The sequence below is a fragment of the Microcebus murinus genome, chromosome 16 (genome assembly GCF_040939455.1).
Source record: "Microcebus murinus isolate Inina chromosome 16, M.murinus_Inina_mat1.0, whole genome shotgun sequence".
Lineage (NCBI taxonomy): Eukaryota > Metazoa > Chordata > Mammalia > Primates > Cheirogaleidae > Microcebus > Microcebus murinus.
Window position 1 is genome coordinate 49,617,006 of NC_134119.1, and position 16,133 is coordinate 49,633,138.

The following is a 16,133-nucleotide window of genomic DNA, read 5'->3' on the forward strand; positions in this document are numbered from 1 at the left end:
ATTGATCTAATATTTTAGGAAAGTGACTTGTAATGCATTGAACATATTTTGTCTTATTTCCCTGTATTAAAAAGTTTCACAGGAACAAAAACCACAATAGATCATAGATATCTGATGTAATTTATACAAACTTACCATATTCTTTATTAAAAAGAAGAGCTGCCTAGTAGTCCATATATTGATATACAGTAATTTATCCAACCATTTTCTTTCTGGTGAACACAACTCTTAGCTCTTACAAACAGTCTTGCTACAGGGTAAGACTGCCTACAGGATGACAAGTGCCACGCTGCACAGCAATTGGATCCTTCCTGGGCCTGAGATTCTGAGTCCTCCAAGTGACCACTTGTGTGCTCAGCATCACAACTGAGGATGGCACCAGCTAAGGGCATGGAGGGCCAGGGTCCTAGCCTCTTAGGTAAAGACATCAAAGCTTTTAGGAATTCATTGTTAGAAGTGAAACTCAGATACCACATAGAGAATTCTGTTTTTTTTATCTCATACTAAGTTGCTTCTCTTTAAAATGTCAGTTTCCAGGCATCATAGTAATAAAAACAATTTTAATATATGTAGAGCAAAGGGACTTTGATTCAGGCCATTTGACACTTTCCTGAGCAGGCAAAAGAAGAAAATCCAATCTGGCCTCTTTGTATATGAAGCTCTACCACAGGTAGCTCTATTGACAAGTATAACTTCTTCAGAGATTTTTTGTCTTAATGGAAAACAGAAAAGGAAAGCCGAGTACTTCACAAGATTAAACACAGCAATTTCAAATAGAAAAGGTGAGCCAGGGCAGTCTCACCTTCCCTGCATCACATTACCAAAGGGCTGAATGGTTGGCTTAGCCAAGTTGCTGTTTCAAAACCTGCAGGTCTTAGGGTTTCAAAGGGGGAAGCATTGCTCAATTTAGCTGTAAGTTGTGAATGTTGAGTCAGACTACATAGGTCTTCTCAAAGCAGAGAGCAGCTTCTAATAGTTAACCCTTTGTAGTGTTATCTGCCAAGTAGTGTTCTCAGTGTTTCACAGTATGGACTCATTTCAGCCTATAACAACTCAAGGCTGCAGGTCCTAGATCCCCTGCTAAAAAAAGAGGGGACAGAGGCTCAGACAGGGTGCATGACCTGCACAGGCTGATGGCCAGCAAGTGGCTGTACAGGGCACTGACTAGCTCCAGCTTGCATGCCCCCCCCCACCACACCACAGACTTTCCACCTTAACACCCTGCAGTCATGGTATCCCTTGCAATCTTACCAGTTTCCACGAGTTCTATGGGTTCTGCTTCCAAAGAAATCTCAGGGGTGGAGGTTGCTTCCCGAGTTCGTTTCTGGGTTTGTCTAGAATTTACTGTTCCACCACGACGCTTTCTCTGAGGGTATCGAAGTTTAGAAAAGAAATAGTCATGTGAACTCCAGACTGATAAGATTTTAGGAAGACCAAAAGGCCAACACAGAGATAGTTCACCAATAAGAGTAAGAGGGGCCGGACGTGGTGGCTCACGCCTGTAATCCTAGCACTCTGGGAGGCCAAGGTGGGAGGTTCGCTCAAGATCAGGAGTTTGAGACCAGCCTGAACAAGAGCGAGACTCTGTCTCTACTAAAAATAGAAAGAAAATTAATTGGCCAACTAAAAATATATAGAAAAAATTAGCTGGGCATGGTGGCACATGCCTGTAGTCCCAGCTACTCAGGAAGCTGAAGCAGGAGAATTGCCTGAGCCCAGGAGTTTGAGGTTGCTGTGAGCTAGGCTGACGCCACAGCACTCTAGCCTGGGCAACATAGTGAGATTCTGTCTCAAAAAAAAAAAAAAAAAAAAAAGATCAAGAGGGCAGCAAGTAGATTTGAAGCTGGGGTCCTTTCATAACTTGAGATTCTATAACATTGAATACTTATAGAGAGAAAAATCACCCAAAACATACAGTTAACAGAAATTCTATAAAGTAACATTTTTATTATATTAAACTATCAGTATTCCCAAAACTATGTGATATACCCCGCTACAGAAGCCTCAGGATTTGGATTTGGACTTGGCAGTGGATGCTCTGGCCAAACAGTCTTCAGTCTCTGGGGCACCACCCCTGACATACGGAATTCAGCTCAAGACAAACAAGTTGGTTTAAGTACCAGAAGGCCCCTCTATATACACTCCTTCAAGAACTAGGGTTACTCAGAAGCATCCATGTGGTACTTTCATTAACGTGCTACAAGGAATAAGGCAGTTTTCAACCTCAAAAATAAAATAAAATTCAAGAGCCGATAAAACTTACTGTACTCATTGTGCTCTTTGGTGGCCCAACCTACAGAAAAAGAAGTGATCTGTACCAAGGTTTGCAGGGAAGTTGAACGTTCTCAACCTCTCGTCCCCACTGGTTACTCCTCCTCTGGCTTGCAAAAGATTTTGGAGCCAGATAGATTTCCAGTATCTTCAAGTCCTGACAAACAAAAATATTGACTTGATAAATGCTGCCACCTGCATCACTGATAACAAAGTTCAGTCCTTTACCAGTCCTTTCTGTCTCCAGGGTGCTTTACTGAACACTTTATGCAATTCATGTCTTTAATCCCACATTCATATTAGGAAGTAAGCAATTTTGTTGAATACAGAGTTTCCCGATCCCAAAGTCTGCCATTGGAACCACTGTGCCATCTCCCAGGAAAAGACCAATCAGAACTGCCAGATGTGATCATACCAATTCCTCAGTAATGCTGGGGGTGGGGGCCCAGAGCTTCCAAGGCCAAGCAGAGCACAGAGTCTTGGGCTCTTCTCACGAGTTCAGGAGGCAAGAGCCACCCAACCCCAAAGCACCCTGTATCCAGCTGAGACTTCTGTCACTGGCAACAGGTGAATGGAGGACAGGGAGACTGTGGATCAGGAAGCCAGGTAGAAGGTTCCAGAAAGGGCAGAGAAAGCACCAGGTGTGGAGGCTCAGAAGTCCTTGAGTTTTATTCAAGGTTCACTGTGAGGTGGCAGCTGACCACAGTAAACTCAGTGCCAGGGATGCAGTGGGTGAGGGAAACGAGAAGCAAAACCTTGGAGCCAGGAGTTCAAGTGTATGTAACTGGCGTGGAAGGTGCAAAAACATGATTCCAGCAGGAGAATGAAGTCCTTAGCACAGGGCAAGACTGAGGGACAGAGAGAAAGTGCCAAAGCAAAAAGACTCCTATGGTCACCCAGTACAAGGGCAGTGGCTCTCAAACTTGAACCTGCATCAGGCTCACCTGGAGGGTTTGTTAAGCACAGGTTGCTGGGCCCCCCCTAACTGTATCTCTATCAAGTTCCTAGGTGACACTGATGGTGGGGCTCGCTGGACTAGGGTAATGATCATGGAGTTGCAAAGAAGTAGACATAGTTGAGAGAGATCTTGGTGGCAGAAATGATAGGACTGCTCTCAATCCCATCTTTCTGTTCATCCCCAGTGTTGCTTGCCACCTTGTCACATTCCTCTGGACCACAACTCCTTATAACTCATCTCCCCTCTCTAGATACTACCCTACTGCCAACCCATCTTTCTAAAGCAGTTTGCCATAGCAACGTTCCCAAGTTCCTCACTGAGTCCCAACTCCTAAGCCTGGTGTGTGGAGGCAAGTTGGCATTGCCAAAAGAGCACATCTCTGGAGCCAGACTGCTGGGATTGAAATCCAGGCACCTTCAAACCCAACTTGTGACCACTGAACTCTGTGCTGTTTCCTTATCTATATAAAACAGGACAAGCACTAACCTCAACAGATGTGTGAGGATTCCAGGAGTAAGAGAGCCCTTGGAATGGTACAGGCACACTTGAAAGCCCAATGTCTGTGGGCTGATGTCACCATACTCTGTAACCAGTACCAGGCTTGCAGTCTCTCCAAGTGTACCACCCCAGTGCCCAGCTCCATCCCTCTGCACAAGCCCTAGATGCAGTGATAGCATACCCACCCCCCAACAACAGGCTGGAACCTCCCTACCTCATTCACATTATAGCCTCTGCCATAAGGACAGAGCAGAATAAACACAGCTTTTGTTCAGAATCTAGTGGAAGGAAAAGGGTGGGGAGCAGTGCTGGTAGGTACCTCACTCAGGTGTTATAACAGGAAATACAAGAGGAGAAGAGAAGGCCAGAGAAGGTTTTCCAGGAGAAGCCCAAAGGGGCTGCCCAATCCAGCTGAGTCTCTTTCTAGAGCACTTTAGTGCTCTGATTCCCAGAAAATGGCATATCATAAATACACTTGCTCCCTGGGTACCTAATTTTCTACCTTGACCTGAATGGTTTAACCCTCTTTACCGTGTCATTTGCTAAAGGTAGACTTGCATCTCCTGACACCTAAGGCCAGCCCATACTGTGAGATCACAGATGCTTGCACTTGGGAATGTACAAATGCTTCTAAAAGCAGCTGGGAGTGGTGGCTTGCGCCTGTAATCCTAGCTACTTAGGAGGCTGAGGCAGGAGGATCATTTGAACCCACGAGTATGAGACCAGCCTGAGCAACATAGAAAGACCCGTCTCTTAAAAAAAAAAGTTTATCTAAAGCATCACCTCACCTAGTAAACATTCACCTTTATACAGATGTTCAGGGTGCAGGCTCTGGTTAGGATGAAGACTGTCTACATGGTTTGAACAGAAGTGGAAGGTGCCTCAACATCTCCTTAAGACCACAAGACCATTCAGACCATTTCAAGGTCCATTCAGACCACATGATGGTCCCAGATCCACCATATTTCCTGGGTTCTAATGTGTATGACTGGTCCCAAGAATTGTCTATGCTGGTGCTAAGAACTGTCTAACATTTGGGTGCCTACCTTTGATATAGGTTATTTCCTGAAAAATTACCTAAATAGTGTCTTAGAATAATCTAACAAAAATGTAATTGACAGAGGAAGGAGAGATTTGCCTATAAAGGGAAACAATCCAAGGCATACACCTCGGTTGCTCCATAAGCCTCTTATTTCATTGGTATTTTGGCTTTCAAATATGGCTGTTGAAGACATATCCTGTGGCTGTCCTCACCTGCACACTCCTCACCACTTTCTGAAACCAGCCCATGCACCCCTATAGGCCCAACTAGACTACTTCTTCCCTGGGAGGTTTCCAGGACCTTCTCCATTCTCTATGCCCTGGGCTAATATGGCAATTCATTTCTAATCTTGTTTTTCTCTTTTGGGGACAGTAAGGCTCAGGAGTGAGAGGACACAGGAAGTGGGAAGGCAGGACACAGAGGTGAGAAGGGAACATTCCCAGCAGACCACCCCCAGGGTGAAATTCAGAAGAACAGTGTGTGAACAGAGGCTAGGGGTCATGGGAAAGGTTCTGGATCATCCAAGGGACAGAGGCCATCAGAATAATAAAACTAGTAACAGCTGAAATTTATAGGTTACATCTATGCACAAGGCACTGTGCTTTCTAAATACCATCTCACATACTCCTCATATCACCCAGTAAGGAGGCAGGTACTATTACAATCACCATCTTACATACAAGGCAGGTAAGGATGACCAAGAATTAAGTAACCTGCCAAAGTCCACAACTAGTAAATATCAGGGCCTGGACTTAACCCAAGGCATTCTGACACCAGAACCCATACTCGTATTAAATAAATATTATGTTAATGCTAGCATGAGATGTATTAATTTTATAAATAAGATGGAACATTGAGATGTTTTCCAGGTTTCCCAAATTTAGTATGTCCAGAAAGGAACCCTGGCCCCCTATTTAGTTTCTCAAGGAAAATCCTGCAGTCATCCAATGTGCTCTCACTTGCTTTAAGTGTCACAAGGGCAGGGCTTTGTCTACTGTGTACCTAGCTAAGATACTGCACAAAGCAGATAATCATATTTATTGAAGGAATAAATGCCTTGGGGTAAGAGTGGGTGGTTGACAATGCCCCTGTCACTAAGAAAAGAAGAGCTGGTATAAAGAGCAGCAGCCATTCCTGACTGGGAAAGGTAAGCAAGACCAGAATCTAGGGATTCCTAAAGCTTTGAGGGTGAAAAAGAAACAACTCAGGCCAAAGCTATGAAGGTGACGCCAAAAATCCAAATGAGGGAAAGAAAAAAAGGAACAGATGTTAAAGGTAGTTTTAGAAATGCTAGATGTGAGATAACAGGAAGCAAGGTCCACAGGCAGCTGGAAAACTCAGGATCAAGAATTGGGGTGAGGCCGGGCGCTGTGGCTCACGCCTGTAATCCTAGCTCTTGGGAGGCCGAGGCGGGCGGATTGCTCAAGGTCAGGAGTTCAAAACCAGCCTGAGCAAGAGCGAGACCCCGTCTCTACTATAAATAGAAAGAAATTAATTGGCCAACTGATATATATATAAAAAAAAAATTAGCCGGGCATGGTGGCGCATGCCTGTAGTCCCAGCTACCCGGGAGGCTGAGGCAGAAGGATCACTCGAGCCCAGGAGTTTGAGGTTGCTGTGAGCTAGGCTGACGCCATGGCACTCACTCTAGCCTGGGCAACAAAGCGAGACTCTGTCTCAAAAAAAAAAAAAAAAAAAAAAGAATTGGGGTGAAGGTAGAGATTTCAGAATTCATTAAAATGTGGAGCAGTAGATAAAAGAGAATGACAGAGTCAGAAATAAAGCCAGGAGAACCCTAGGGACAGCAGCATTTCAAGAAGGAAGATGCAGTGAACAGCTGTAATGCACAGGTGGGGGGACTAAAAGGCAGCCAGTGAGCTTTGTCACAGGAAGTGGGAGACTGGTGACGAAGGCACATGCAGGCAGCAGCAAAGGAGTTACACCCCAAGCCCGATGTACTGAGGATCAGGCTGGGTGGCCTAGAGGAAGCTGCAATGAATAGGTACCTAAAGCAACAGGACGAGTTAGTGAAGAAACAACCTGGGTGGGTGGGGCAGGAAGAGACAAGTCCTGCATGGAGGGGTGAGAGAAGCGAGGACAGCAAAGGGGACAAGCCTCATACACCATCCCAAGGGCAGGGCAATCAACATTTTTAGGATGGGGATGATATGTTGAGATCTGCATTGAGAGAGACTGAGTCGCCCGTGCGCTGTGAGGACAGATGGGAGACTGAACAAGTCAGATGTATTAACAGACCAGGGAAGCCGGGCGTGGTGGCTCTCGCCTGTAATCCTAGCACTCTGGGAGGCTGAGGCGGGTGGATTGCTCGAGGTCAGGAGTTCGAAACCAGCCTGAGCAAGAGTGAGACCCTGTCTCAACTATAAACAGAAAGAAATTAATTGGCCAACTAATATATATAGAAAAACTTAGCCGGGCATGGTGGCGCATGCCTGTAGTCCCAGCTACTTGGGAGGCCGAGGCGGGAGGATTGCTTGAGCCCAGGAGTTTGAGGTTGCTGTGAGCTAGGCTGACGCCATGGCACTCACTCTAGCCTGGGAAAACAAAGCGAGACTCTGTCTCAAAAAAAACAACAACAAAAAAAAAACAGACCAGGGAGGAGACTCCAAGAAACCCAGATGGGAAGAAAGCTGTGTGGTTTGAAGGTAGTGGCAAGAGTACAGGGGAGAGAAGAGACTAGATGGAGCTTTCTGTGCTCTTATAGACTTATTGATCTACTTAATCATCCTGTTATCATTAGATGTTTATTTTTTCTAATAAAGCTATTATAGACACTTCAGATGTTAATCCCTTACCCAAGCTCTAGGAGGAGTGTGACATATATAATCATATGTGCATGTGAGCATATATATTAATATATATGGCATATATGTATATGATGCATAGATGCTTCTCCACTTACAATGAGGCTACATTCCCATAAACCCACTGTAAGGTAAAAAAAGAAAATCCTAAATTGAACCAGAAGTGAGACACCATCTATATATGTATACAAGTGTGTACAACACATATAGAGGAATCTGATAATGGTTGAAAACTGATCATTAGGCAGGAAACAGGAAGAATGTTAAACTGGAAGTGATTCTCTCACACCACCAAATTCCCATGGGCAAAGAAAGGGAGAATCCGCAGAAATAGGTCATGGGAGTGGGCATACCAGAAACTGGAGGAAGCTGCAACTCTGCAGCATATCCCAAGGGAGACATTCTGATGAGAAGTTCTTCTGTTTAGAGCAGCCACATAGCAGGTACAAAGAGCCCTCAAACCACCTGACAGCAGAGTCTGATACAATTACTCACTGAAAATAAGAGACCCAGCTCCCTCGACTACCACTCTGGTTCTACAGACAATCACCAAGTAATCTTGACCCTAATATGGCTCCTTGTGCATTATCCTACAGACAAGCTGTGCAGGGACATCAGGTCACTCACCTTGTGTGGCAACTATAAAACAGTTCTCACTATAAACTCATAAATGGCTATTCTGATGCAAGGTGTTAGTATTCTGTGAGTTAGATGAACCAGCCAGAGTACTCTTTATGGTGGCAGGGTAATAGCAGAGAGAAGCCTCTCCTATAGAATTTCATCAAGGCAATGCCAATGTATCAGTGCCTGGTCACTGGCTGGCACCAACTGCCTAGGTTGCATCTTCCCCTTTAAGCCATAAACATATAATCGTTCCCATGTTATTTTAATTATTTCCCTACATGAAATTTCAAAAGTAGAATTACAGAATGTGTGTTAAAGAGCAAGAATATTTTAAAGACTGTGGTGTACTATCCAACTACTTTTATAAAGAATGTCAAAAATTCCCAAGGCAGAGCTGGGCGTGGTAGCTTGGGCCTATAGTCCCAGCTACTCAAGAGGCTGAAGTGGGAGGATCAATTAAGGCAGGAGTTCAAGATCAGCCTGTATAATATAGCAAGACCCCATCTTAAAAAAAAAAAAAAAAAAAAAAAAAAAAAACCAGGCTGAACAAAACAAAACAAAACAAAACAAAAAACCCAAGGCTGACAGCAATTTCTGATGCTCTATACAACCTGCCCTCCAGAATTGGGGCATGAACCCTGAAAGCTGCCAATAGCTTTCACATCAGAGCTTCATAAATGGATCTTTGTGCCACTGCCTTGAGAAAAACACAAGTCTCCTGTTTATTATAAAAATAAGGTTGCATGATAAGTAGTCAGCAAGTCTGCGGTTGGCCATTTAAGCCCTGTAGCCCTGCACAAATACTTGACCTCTGTGCCTCAGTGTCCATATCTTTAATGTGAGAAAAACATCGCCCACCCTGTAGCTGTTCTCTGGAACAGTGGCCGCTGAATGAAAGCACCCAATATGGTTCCTAGCACCCTGAAGGCAATGCCATCAGCTGATTGATTCAATAACTATTACAAGTACCTAGTCTGGGTCAGGCACTTCTCTAGGGGCCAGAAATAGAGTGGTAACCAACAACAAAAAACCCACTCAAGGAGCTTATATTCTAACTGGAAAGATGATCGATAAATTAAGTAATAAATATGTATTACATCAGAAGGGCCAAAAACATGTATCTTCTTACAAGTGTGAGTGCTACTAAATAAGAGCAATGCAAACCTTCACCCCAGGAGAACTAGAACAAATGTTTCTGACTCTCAGCAAGGCTCTTTTCATTTCCAGAAAAGATTTGGCAGGATGTAGCTAATCATGACTGCTTAGACTTAGAGGACTCAGAGGAGGCTGAAGAAAGCCAGCACAGAGGCAATGACAGGGCAGCCCTCTCCCAGCGTTACTTATTTCTAAAGAAGCCTCGGGGGCTTTGAACATTGGTCTCCCCTGAGGTTTTTGCAGGGACTAGATGAAAGAATCTGGTCAAGCAGAAAGCAGCAGGCTATGCTTAGAGAGGCAATGAGGCATGTTTAGATGCTGAATAGATGTGACTAGGCCTTCCACAGTTTATCGTCTAACTAGTGTCTGATACAATTACCCATGGTGGTGGTGGTGGTGGTGATAAAGCCACCACCCATAATTAGGCCACAAGTGAAATCCCTGGGGGCCTTCAGCCTTCATATTTTTCAGACAAGATGGCCTGGGATTTGGGGCTGATACAAACAAGATAATTCCTGGGGCCAGGAAAAAGGAAGGAAATGAAGGAAACCTAAGGAACCACTCCTCCAGAGGTTGAGAAGACATCAGAGGCCAATGGGCAAAATCTATCTGGAGATGGCTGGAGGCCATCAACAACCTGTCACCCTTCCCCAAAGACAGAGTCAGCACAGGAAGCAGGCATACTGGGCTGCTGCAACACTGATGGCCACTGAACATGAAGCCTGCCAGAGGCGGCCAGCTGGGAAGCTTAGCTGCTTCTACTGTATCCTGAACTCAGTGTCAGTTGGGATGGGGGTGGAGGTCAGAAGTGTACAAATCTGATTCTTTGACCCATACCAGCAGACAGCAGCTAAGCAGTGCCCCACAATGGGAACTCCCCCAAGCGCACACCAGAGGGGGTGCTGATCTCAAATAGTGCCCTGGGCTCCTCAGGACAGGCATTCCCTCCACCCTTAGTCAGATGCAACTGTGGGCTGGCTCATGAACTGACACATGCAGTCACCAAAGGGCTAGCCACACCCAATTCTCTAGGGATCTTCATTTTGGCAGTGGGATCCAGCACCAAGCCCATGAGCTGTAGCAGAAGCCCTAATCCAGACCCTCTGCCTCAACATTTTATCTAGAAAGTAAACTAAGAAGTGGATGGCCATGGCTTCCAAAGAAGATAAAGCTTCACAAACACGACAATAGGAGTGCTCTTACAGGAAGGGGAGGGAGCAGAAGGAAGAACATTAAGGTGGGCCTGTGGAAGTTAAAAGCTTCACAAGGCCTGCACAATGGTGACGGTTCATGTCCGTTATTCTAGCACTTTGGGAGGCAGAGGCAGGAGGATTGCTGGAGGTCAGAAGTTTGAGACCAGACTGAACAAGAGTGAGACCCCCATTTCTACAAAAATTAGAAAAATTAGCCAGGCATAGTGGCGCACACCTGTAGTCCCATCTACTGCAGAGGCTGAAGCAAAACACTGCTTGAGCCCAGGAGTTTGAGGTTGCAGTGAGTTATGATGATGCCACTATACTCTAGCTGGGCAGCACAGCGAGACCCCATCTCAAAAATAAATAAATCATCAGGCTCCAAAAGATCCAAGATTATGGCACATGCTCCCAAATGATCACAACCATTGCCTTCAGAAGATGGCCCAAAGTCTTCACTCCATATAGCCAACCTCCTCTCCCAACTCACTCCTCCCTCCACCTCTCCAGCTTCATTTGTAGTTAGGGACAAAGTGCTCTTTAAAAAAAAATCATCTTACAATGCAAAAATCCAAAGGGTTTACAAGGAAAAAATGAAATTAGGGGCACAGTACTCAAAACCTTTGTCAGTGACTCATACAGAAGAAGCTAAAGAAAATGGCAGCACAGTTCTACACATGTTAAACGGTTAAGAAATACAAGTAACTGTGGTACTTTACCTTGAAAAAGCCTCTAAAGCTTACTGGTGGAACTGGGGCCCAGAGTGCTAGGATTACAGGTGTAAGCCACCTTGCTCAGCCTTGTCTACTTTTCTAATCCATTCTTCTCATAGCACAGTGATTTTTCTAACACAACACTGTGTTACTTCCCAGCTTAAAATTTACTTTAGTGTTTCACACTTGGCCTTACGATAAATTCTGAACTCCTTATCATGGGGGCACACCAAAGACCTCTTGTTATCTGGTTCCTGCTTATTTTTCCGGTCCCATCTCTTGCCATACTTCTTGCACGAATGACACAGGCATACTCAGAGATTATAAAGTGTGCAATAGCATTATGTCTAAAAAACCAGGTACATATTTTAATTAAAAATACTTTATTGCTAAAAAATGCTAATGATCATCTGAGCCTTCAATAAGGTGTAATCTTTTTGCTAGTGGAGGGTCCTGCCTTGATGTTGATGCCTGCTGACTGATGAGGGTGGTGGTTACTGACAGCTGGGTGGCTGTGGCAATTTCTTAAAATAAGACAATGAAGTTAGCCATATCGATTGACGGCTTTCCTTTCATGAAAGATTTCTCTGTAGCACATGATTATGTTTGACAGCATTTTGCCCACAGAACTTCTTTCAAAACTAAAGTCGATCCCCTCAAGTCCTGTCGCTGTTTTACGAATTAAGTTTATATACTATTCTAAATCCTTTGTTGAGGCATGGAATCTACTTCCAAATTCCTGTTCATGATGATTTTTTTTTTTTTTGAGACAGAGTCTCGCTTTGTTGCCCAGGCCAGAGTGCCATGGCATCAGCCTAGCTCACAGCAACCTCAAACTCCTGGGCTCAAGCGATCCTCCTGCCTCAGCCTCCCGAGTAGCTGGGATTACAGGCATGCACCACCATGCCCAGCTAATTTTATTTATTTATATATATATATATATATATATTAGTTGGCCAATTAATTTCTTTCTATTTTTATAGTAGAGACGGGGTCTCCCTCAGGCTGGTTTTAAACTCCTGACCTTGAGCATTCCGCTCCACCTCAGCCTCCCAGAGTGCTAGGATTACAGGCATGAGCCACCGCACCCGGCTTCATGATGATATTTTGACCTTTTCCCATGATTCATGAATGTCCTTAATGGCATCCAGAATGTGAATCATTCCTGGGTTTCCAATTTACATTGTCCAGATCCATCAGAAAAATCACTATATATGACAGCTATAACCTTACAAAACATCTCAAGATTTGAAAATCAAAATTACTCCTTAATCCACAGGCTGTAAAACAGATGCCTGTGTTAACAGGCATGAAAATATTAATCTTCTTGTACACCTCCATCAGAGTTCTTAGGTGACTAGGTGCATTGTCAATGAACAGTAATCTTCTGAAAGGAATCTTTTTTCCTGAGCAGTAGGTCTCAGCAGTGGGCTTTAAATATTCAGTAAGCCACCATTTTAAAATTGGGAGATGAAATATTTCACGTATCCAAAGACCGTGCTAAGAGGAGACTTGAAATGCAAACAATATTAACCATTTAATGAAGCTCAGGTAGAAAATGTACTTGAGTCTTTCATTTGCAATTATAGTAGTTTATAATGAAAATTCATATACAAAGTTGCAAAATGTTTTGTGCTTAGAAAGAATAATTTTTAAATTATCTTATATTTAATGTTTGAATTATAATAAACATTTCTGACCAGATCAGGAAAAGCTGATTAAAAGAAATAAAAAATAGGCCTCGGCCTCCCGCCCCCGGGATGTGGCTGGGTGCGGGGCTGCAGTGGGGGTCGGGTGTGTGGTCTCGCCCCCCCCCCCACTGTAGGCCGGAGGGGTCCTGTGACGCATTCCCCTTCTGCTCAGAAGAGAGACTCGGGGGCGGGACGGGGAAGAGACTGTAGGCTGTATGCTGCTCCCCTCAGTTTCTCATCCACCAAGAAGAGATGGGGACGGTCATCCTCAGATTGAACCAGTATGTCATCAGTACACTTCGCCAAGTATTTAATAAGCACGCTGAATAACACCAAGGACACAGCTCAAAAGTAAAGCCGGAGTCTGGACCAACAAAAAATAAAAAAAAATAAAAAATATTCAGTCAGTCATGCTGTAAACAGACATGCTGTCATCCAGGCTTTGTTGTTCCATTACAGACCACAGACAGAGTCTATGTAGCATAATTGTTAAAGACTCTAGGATTTTCAGAATGGTAAATGAGCACTGGCTTCAACTTAAAGTCAGTTGCATTGCTGAAAATGTTACTGAAAAAAATAAATAAATAAATAAAAATAAAGTCAGTTGCATTATTAGCCTCTAACACGGGAGTCAGCCCTTCCTTTGAAGCTTTGAAGGTATCAATTGACTTCTCTCTAGCTATAAAAGTCCTAGATGGCATCTTCTTCCCATATAAGGCTGTTTCATCTACATTGAAAACTGGCTGTTTAGTGCAGTCACCTTCATCAATGATCTTAGCTAGATCTTTTCTATAACTTGCTGCAGCTTCTACATCAGCACTTGCTGCTTCACCTTGCACTTCTGTTATGGAAACAGCTTCTTTCCTTAAACCTTAAGAACTAATCTCTGCTAGCTTCAAACTTTTCTTATATAATTTCTTTACCTGAGCCATCAAAGAATTAAAGAGAATTAGAGCCTTGCTCTGAATTAGGCTTTGGCTTAAGAGAATGTCCTGGCTGGTTTGCTTGGTCAGCAATAAGGCTGTTTCTCTTTCTTATGTGTTCACTAGAGTAACATTTTTAATTTTCTTCCTTCAAGAACTTTTCTTTTGCATTCACAACTTGGCTAACTGGCGCAAGAGACTAGCTTTCAGCCTATCTCAACTTTGGACATGCCTTCCTCACTAAGTGTAATCCTTTCTGGCTTCTGCTTTAAAGAGATGAACTTGAACACTTAGAGGTTACTGTAGGGTAACTGGAAATGGCTGGTCAGCTGGAACTGTCAGAATACACATTTACAGACTAAGTTCACCATCTTATGTTGGGACAGTTAATGGCACCCTGTAACAATTAAAATAGTAACATCAAAGATCACTGATCAGAAGACACAACAGATATTTAAAAAATGAAAAAGTTCGAAATATTGTGAATCTCCAAAATGTGACACAGAAACATCAAATGTGCACATCCTGTTGGAAAAATGGCACTGACAAACTTGCTCCATGCAGGGTTGCCACAAACCTTCAACTTGTAAAAAACACACTGTCCATGCAGTGCAATAAAACGAGGTATGCCGGTGTTCTGATTGCCAGCATTATCTCTCATTCCCTCCACCCTCACTCAGTTCCAGGAAGATCAGCACCACAACAATTTTTCCCCCCAGCAGTCTCTTTGTCACCTAGACTACAGTGCAGTGGCGTCATCATAGTTCACTGCAATCTCAAACCCCTGGGCTCAAGTGATACTCCTGCTTCAGCCTCCCACTCCCAGCCAATTTTTTCTATTTTTAGTAGAGACAGGGTCTCACTCTTGTTCAGGCTGGTCTCAAAGTCCCGAGCCCAAAGGATCCTCCTGCCTCAGCCTCCCGGAGTACTAGGATAACAGGCCTGGCCACCATAACTATTTTGTTTACTGTTGTATTCCAAGCATACAGAGACCTCAAAAATATGCTGACTTAGAATATTAACACCACATTGTTAAAGAGGACAAAAAAGCTTACTCGTTTTCTGTACAAAGCACAGATATACACACATGTAAAAATATATAAATTTACATGTGGCATTAAAATTTCATGGAGTGGAACGACTAGGAAAACATGCCTAAAAAGCTCCTCACAAGGCGGTAATTTAAAAAAAGGTTAATAAACACTGTATTAGAAGATTTCTGAATCAGAGTTGGAGGCTCAAGTTCAGGTAATACAAAAGCCAGTAATACATCTTTCCCACTCGATTGTTCCCATTTCACCTCAAATTCTAGGTAAAACTAAACCCAATGTCTCCCTGTCCATTAAAAAGCAAATTACCAGGAAAAACAAAAAAAGATTCCCTTCAACATCTCTGCCTTTCATTGCCATTTGTCCCAGAATTCTGGTCACTGAAGTTAGAGGCCTAATCATGCAGTCAGGAACTAGACTCGGTCTGCCACCTACTACTGTGTGTGATCTACTGTCTGTGTGACCTTCAGTAGACCACCTCACCTTTCTGGGCTTCAGTTTCACCAATCAATTGGGCAGCCTAAGCTGAATGCAAGGCTACAGAGCGGAGACCCTAGGTCTGGCTCAAGAACCTGGTGCAGGAGAACAGAGATTACGATTGTGACCATCCATGGACACCAACAAGCATGAGACAAAAGCTCAAAACCCTACAAAAACAGCTTGCCCAAGCTCTATCCTTTTCCCTCCTCCCTCGATGAATCAAGAGGTGGAAAAGTGGTGTTTGATAGGTATTGTTCGTGCCTTAGGAATCTAATTTTTGAACACCTATCTACAGGCACGCTAGGGAGGCGAAGGCCCTGAGAGGTAGAGAGCTGGGCTGCAGGTCACTGTCACACATTTCACCAACGAGCTGCCGAGAAGCACTCCCGGAAGCTGAGGCCCTACTCCCTACTAAGTTCTAGGTCTCGAGCTCGGCGCTCCCAGGGTTAGGCCTGTATCCACCCTCAGTCCCATCCCAGACGAGAAAAGGTTCCGCCACGCGACCCAGACACCCCGGCAAACTCGCAGCCTCCACGATTGTCGGGCGGCAGCGAGAGCACACAAAGGAGGCATCGTCAGCGGAGAACAAAAACCTTGCCCAGGTTTACCACCGAACGGCCCGCCCTGACTCTCCAAGTGACCTTGGGCGCGTCCCTGCCCCTCCCTGAGCCTCAGTTTCCCTTCCTAGGTTACGGACTAAGCCACACAGCCGCG

At 44.2% G+C, this 16,133-nt stretch overlaps 1 protein-coding gene across 1 annotated transcript in view; it reads right to left on the reverse strand.

Annotated features, from left to right (window-relative positions):
• Nucleotides 1-16,133, reverse strand: part of RNF4 (ring finger protein 4) — a 32,518-nt gene that overhangs the window by 15,958 nt on the left and 427 nt on the right. The window contains exons 2-3 of the mRNA XM_012737405.3: nucleotides 2,264-2,428; nucleotides 1,252-1,366 (exon numbers count right to left, since the gene is read on the reverse strand). Coding sequence (XP_012592859.1) covers nucleotides 1,252-1,366; nucleotides 2,264-2,272 — 124 coding nt within the window. The 5' untranslated portion in view covers nucleotides 2,273-2,428. The remainder of the gene's footprint in view (nucleotides 1-1,251; nucleotides 1,367-2,263; nucleotides 2,429-16,133) is intronic.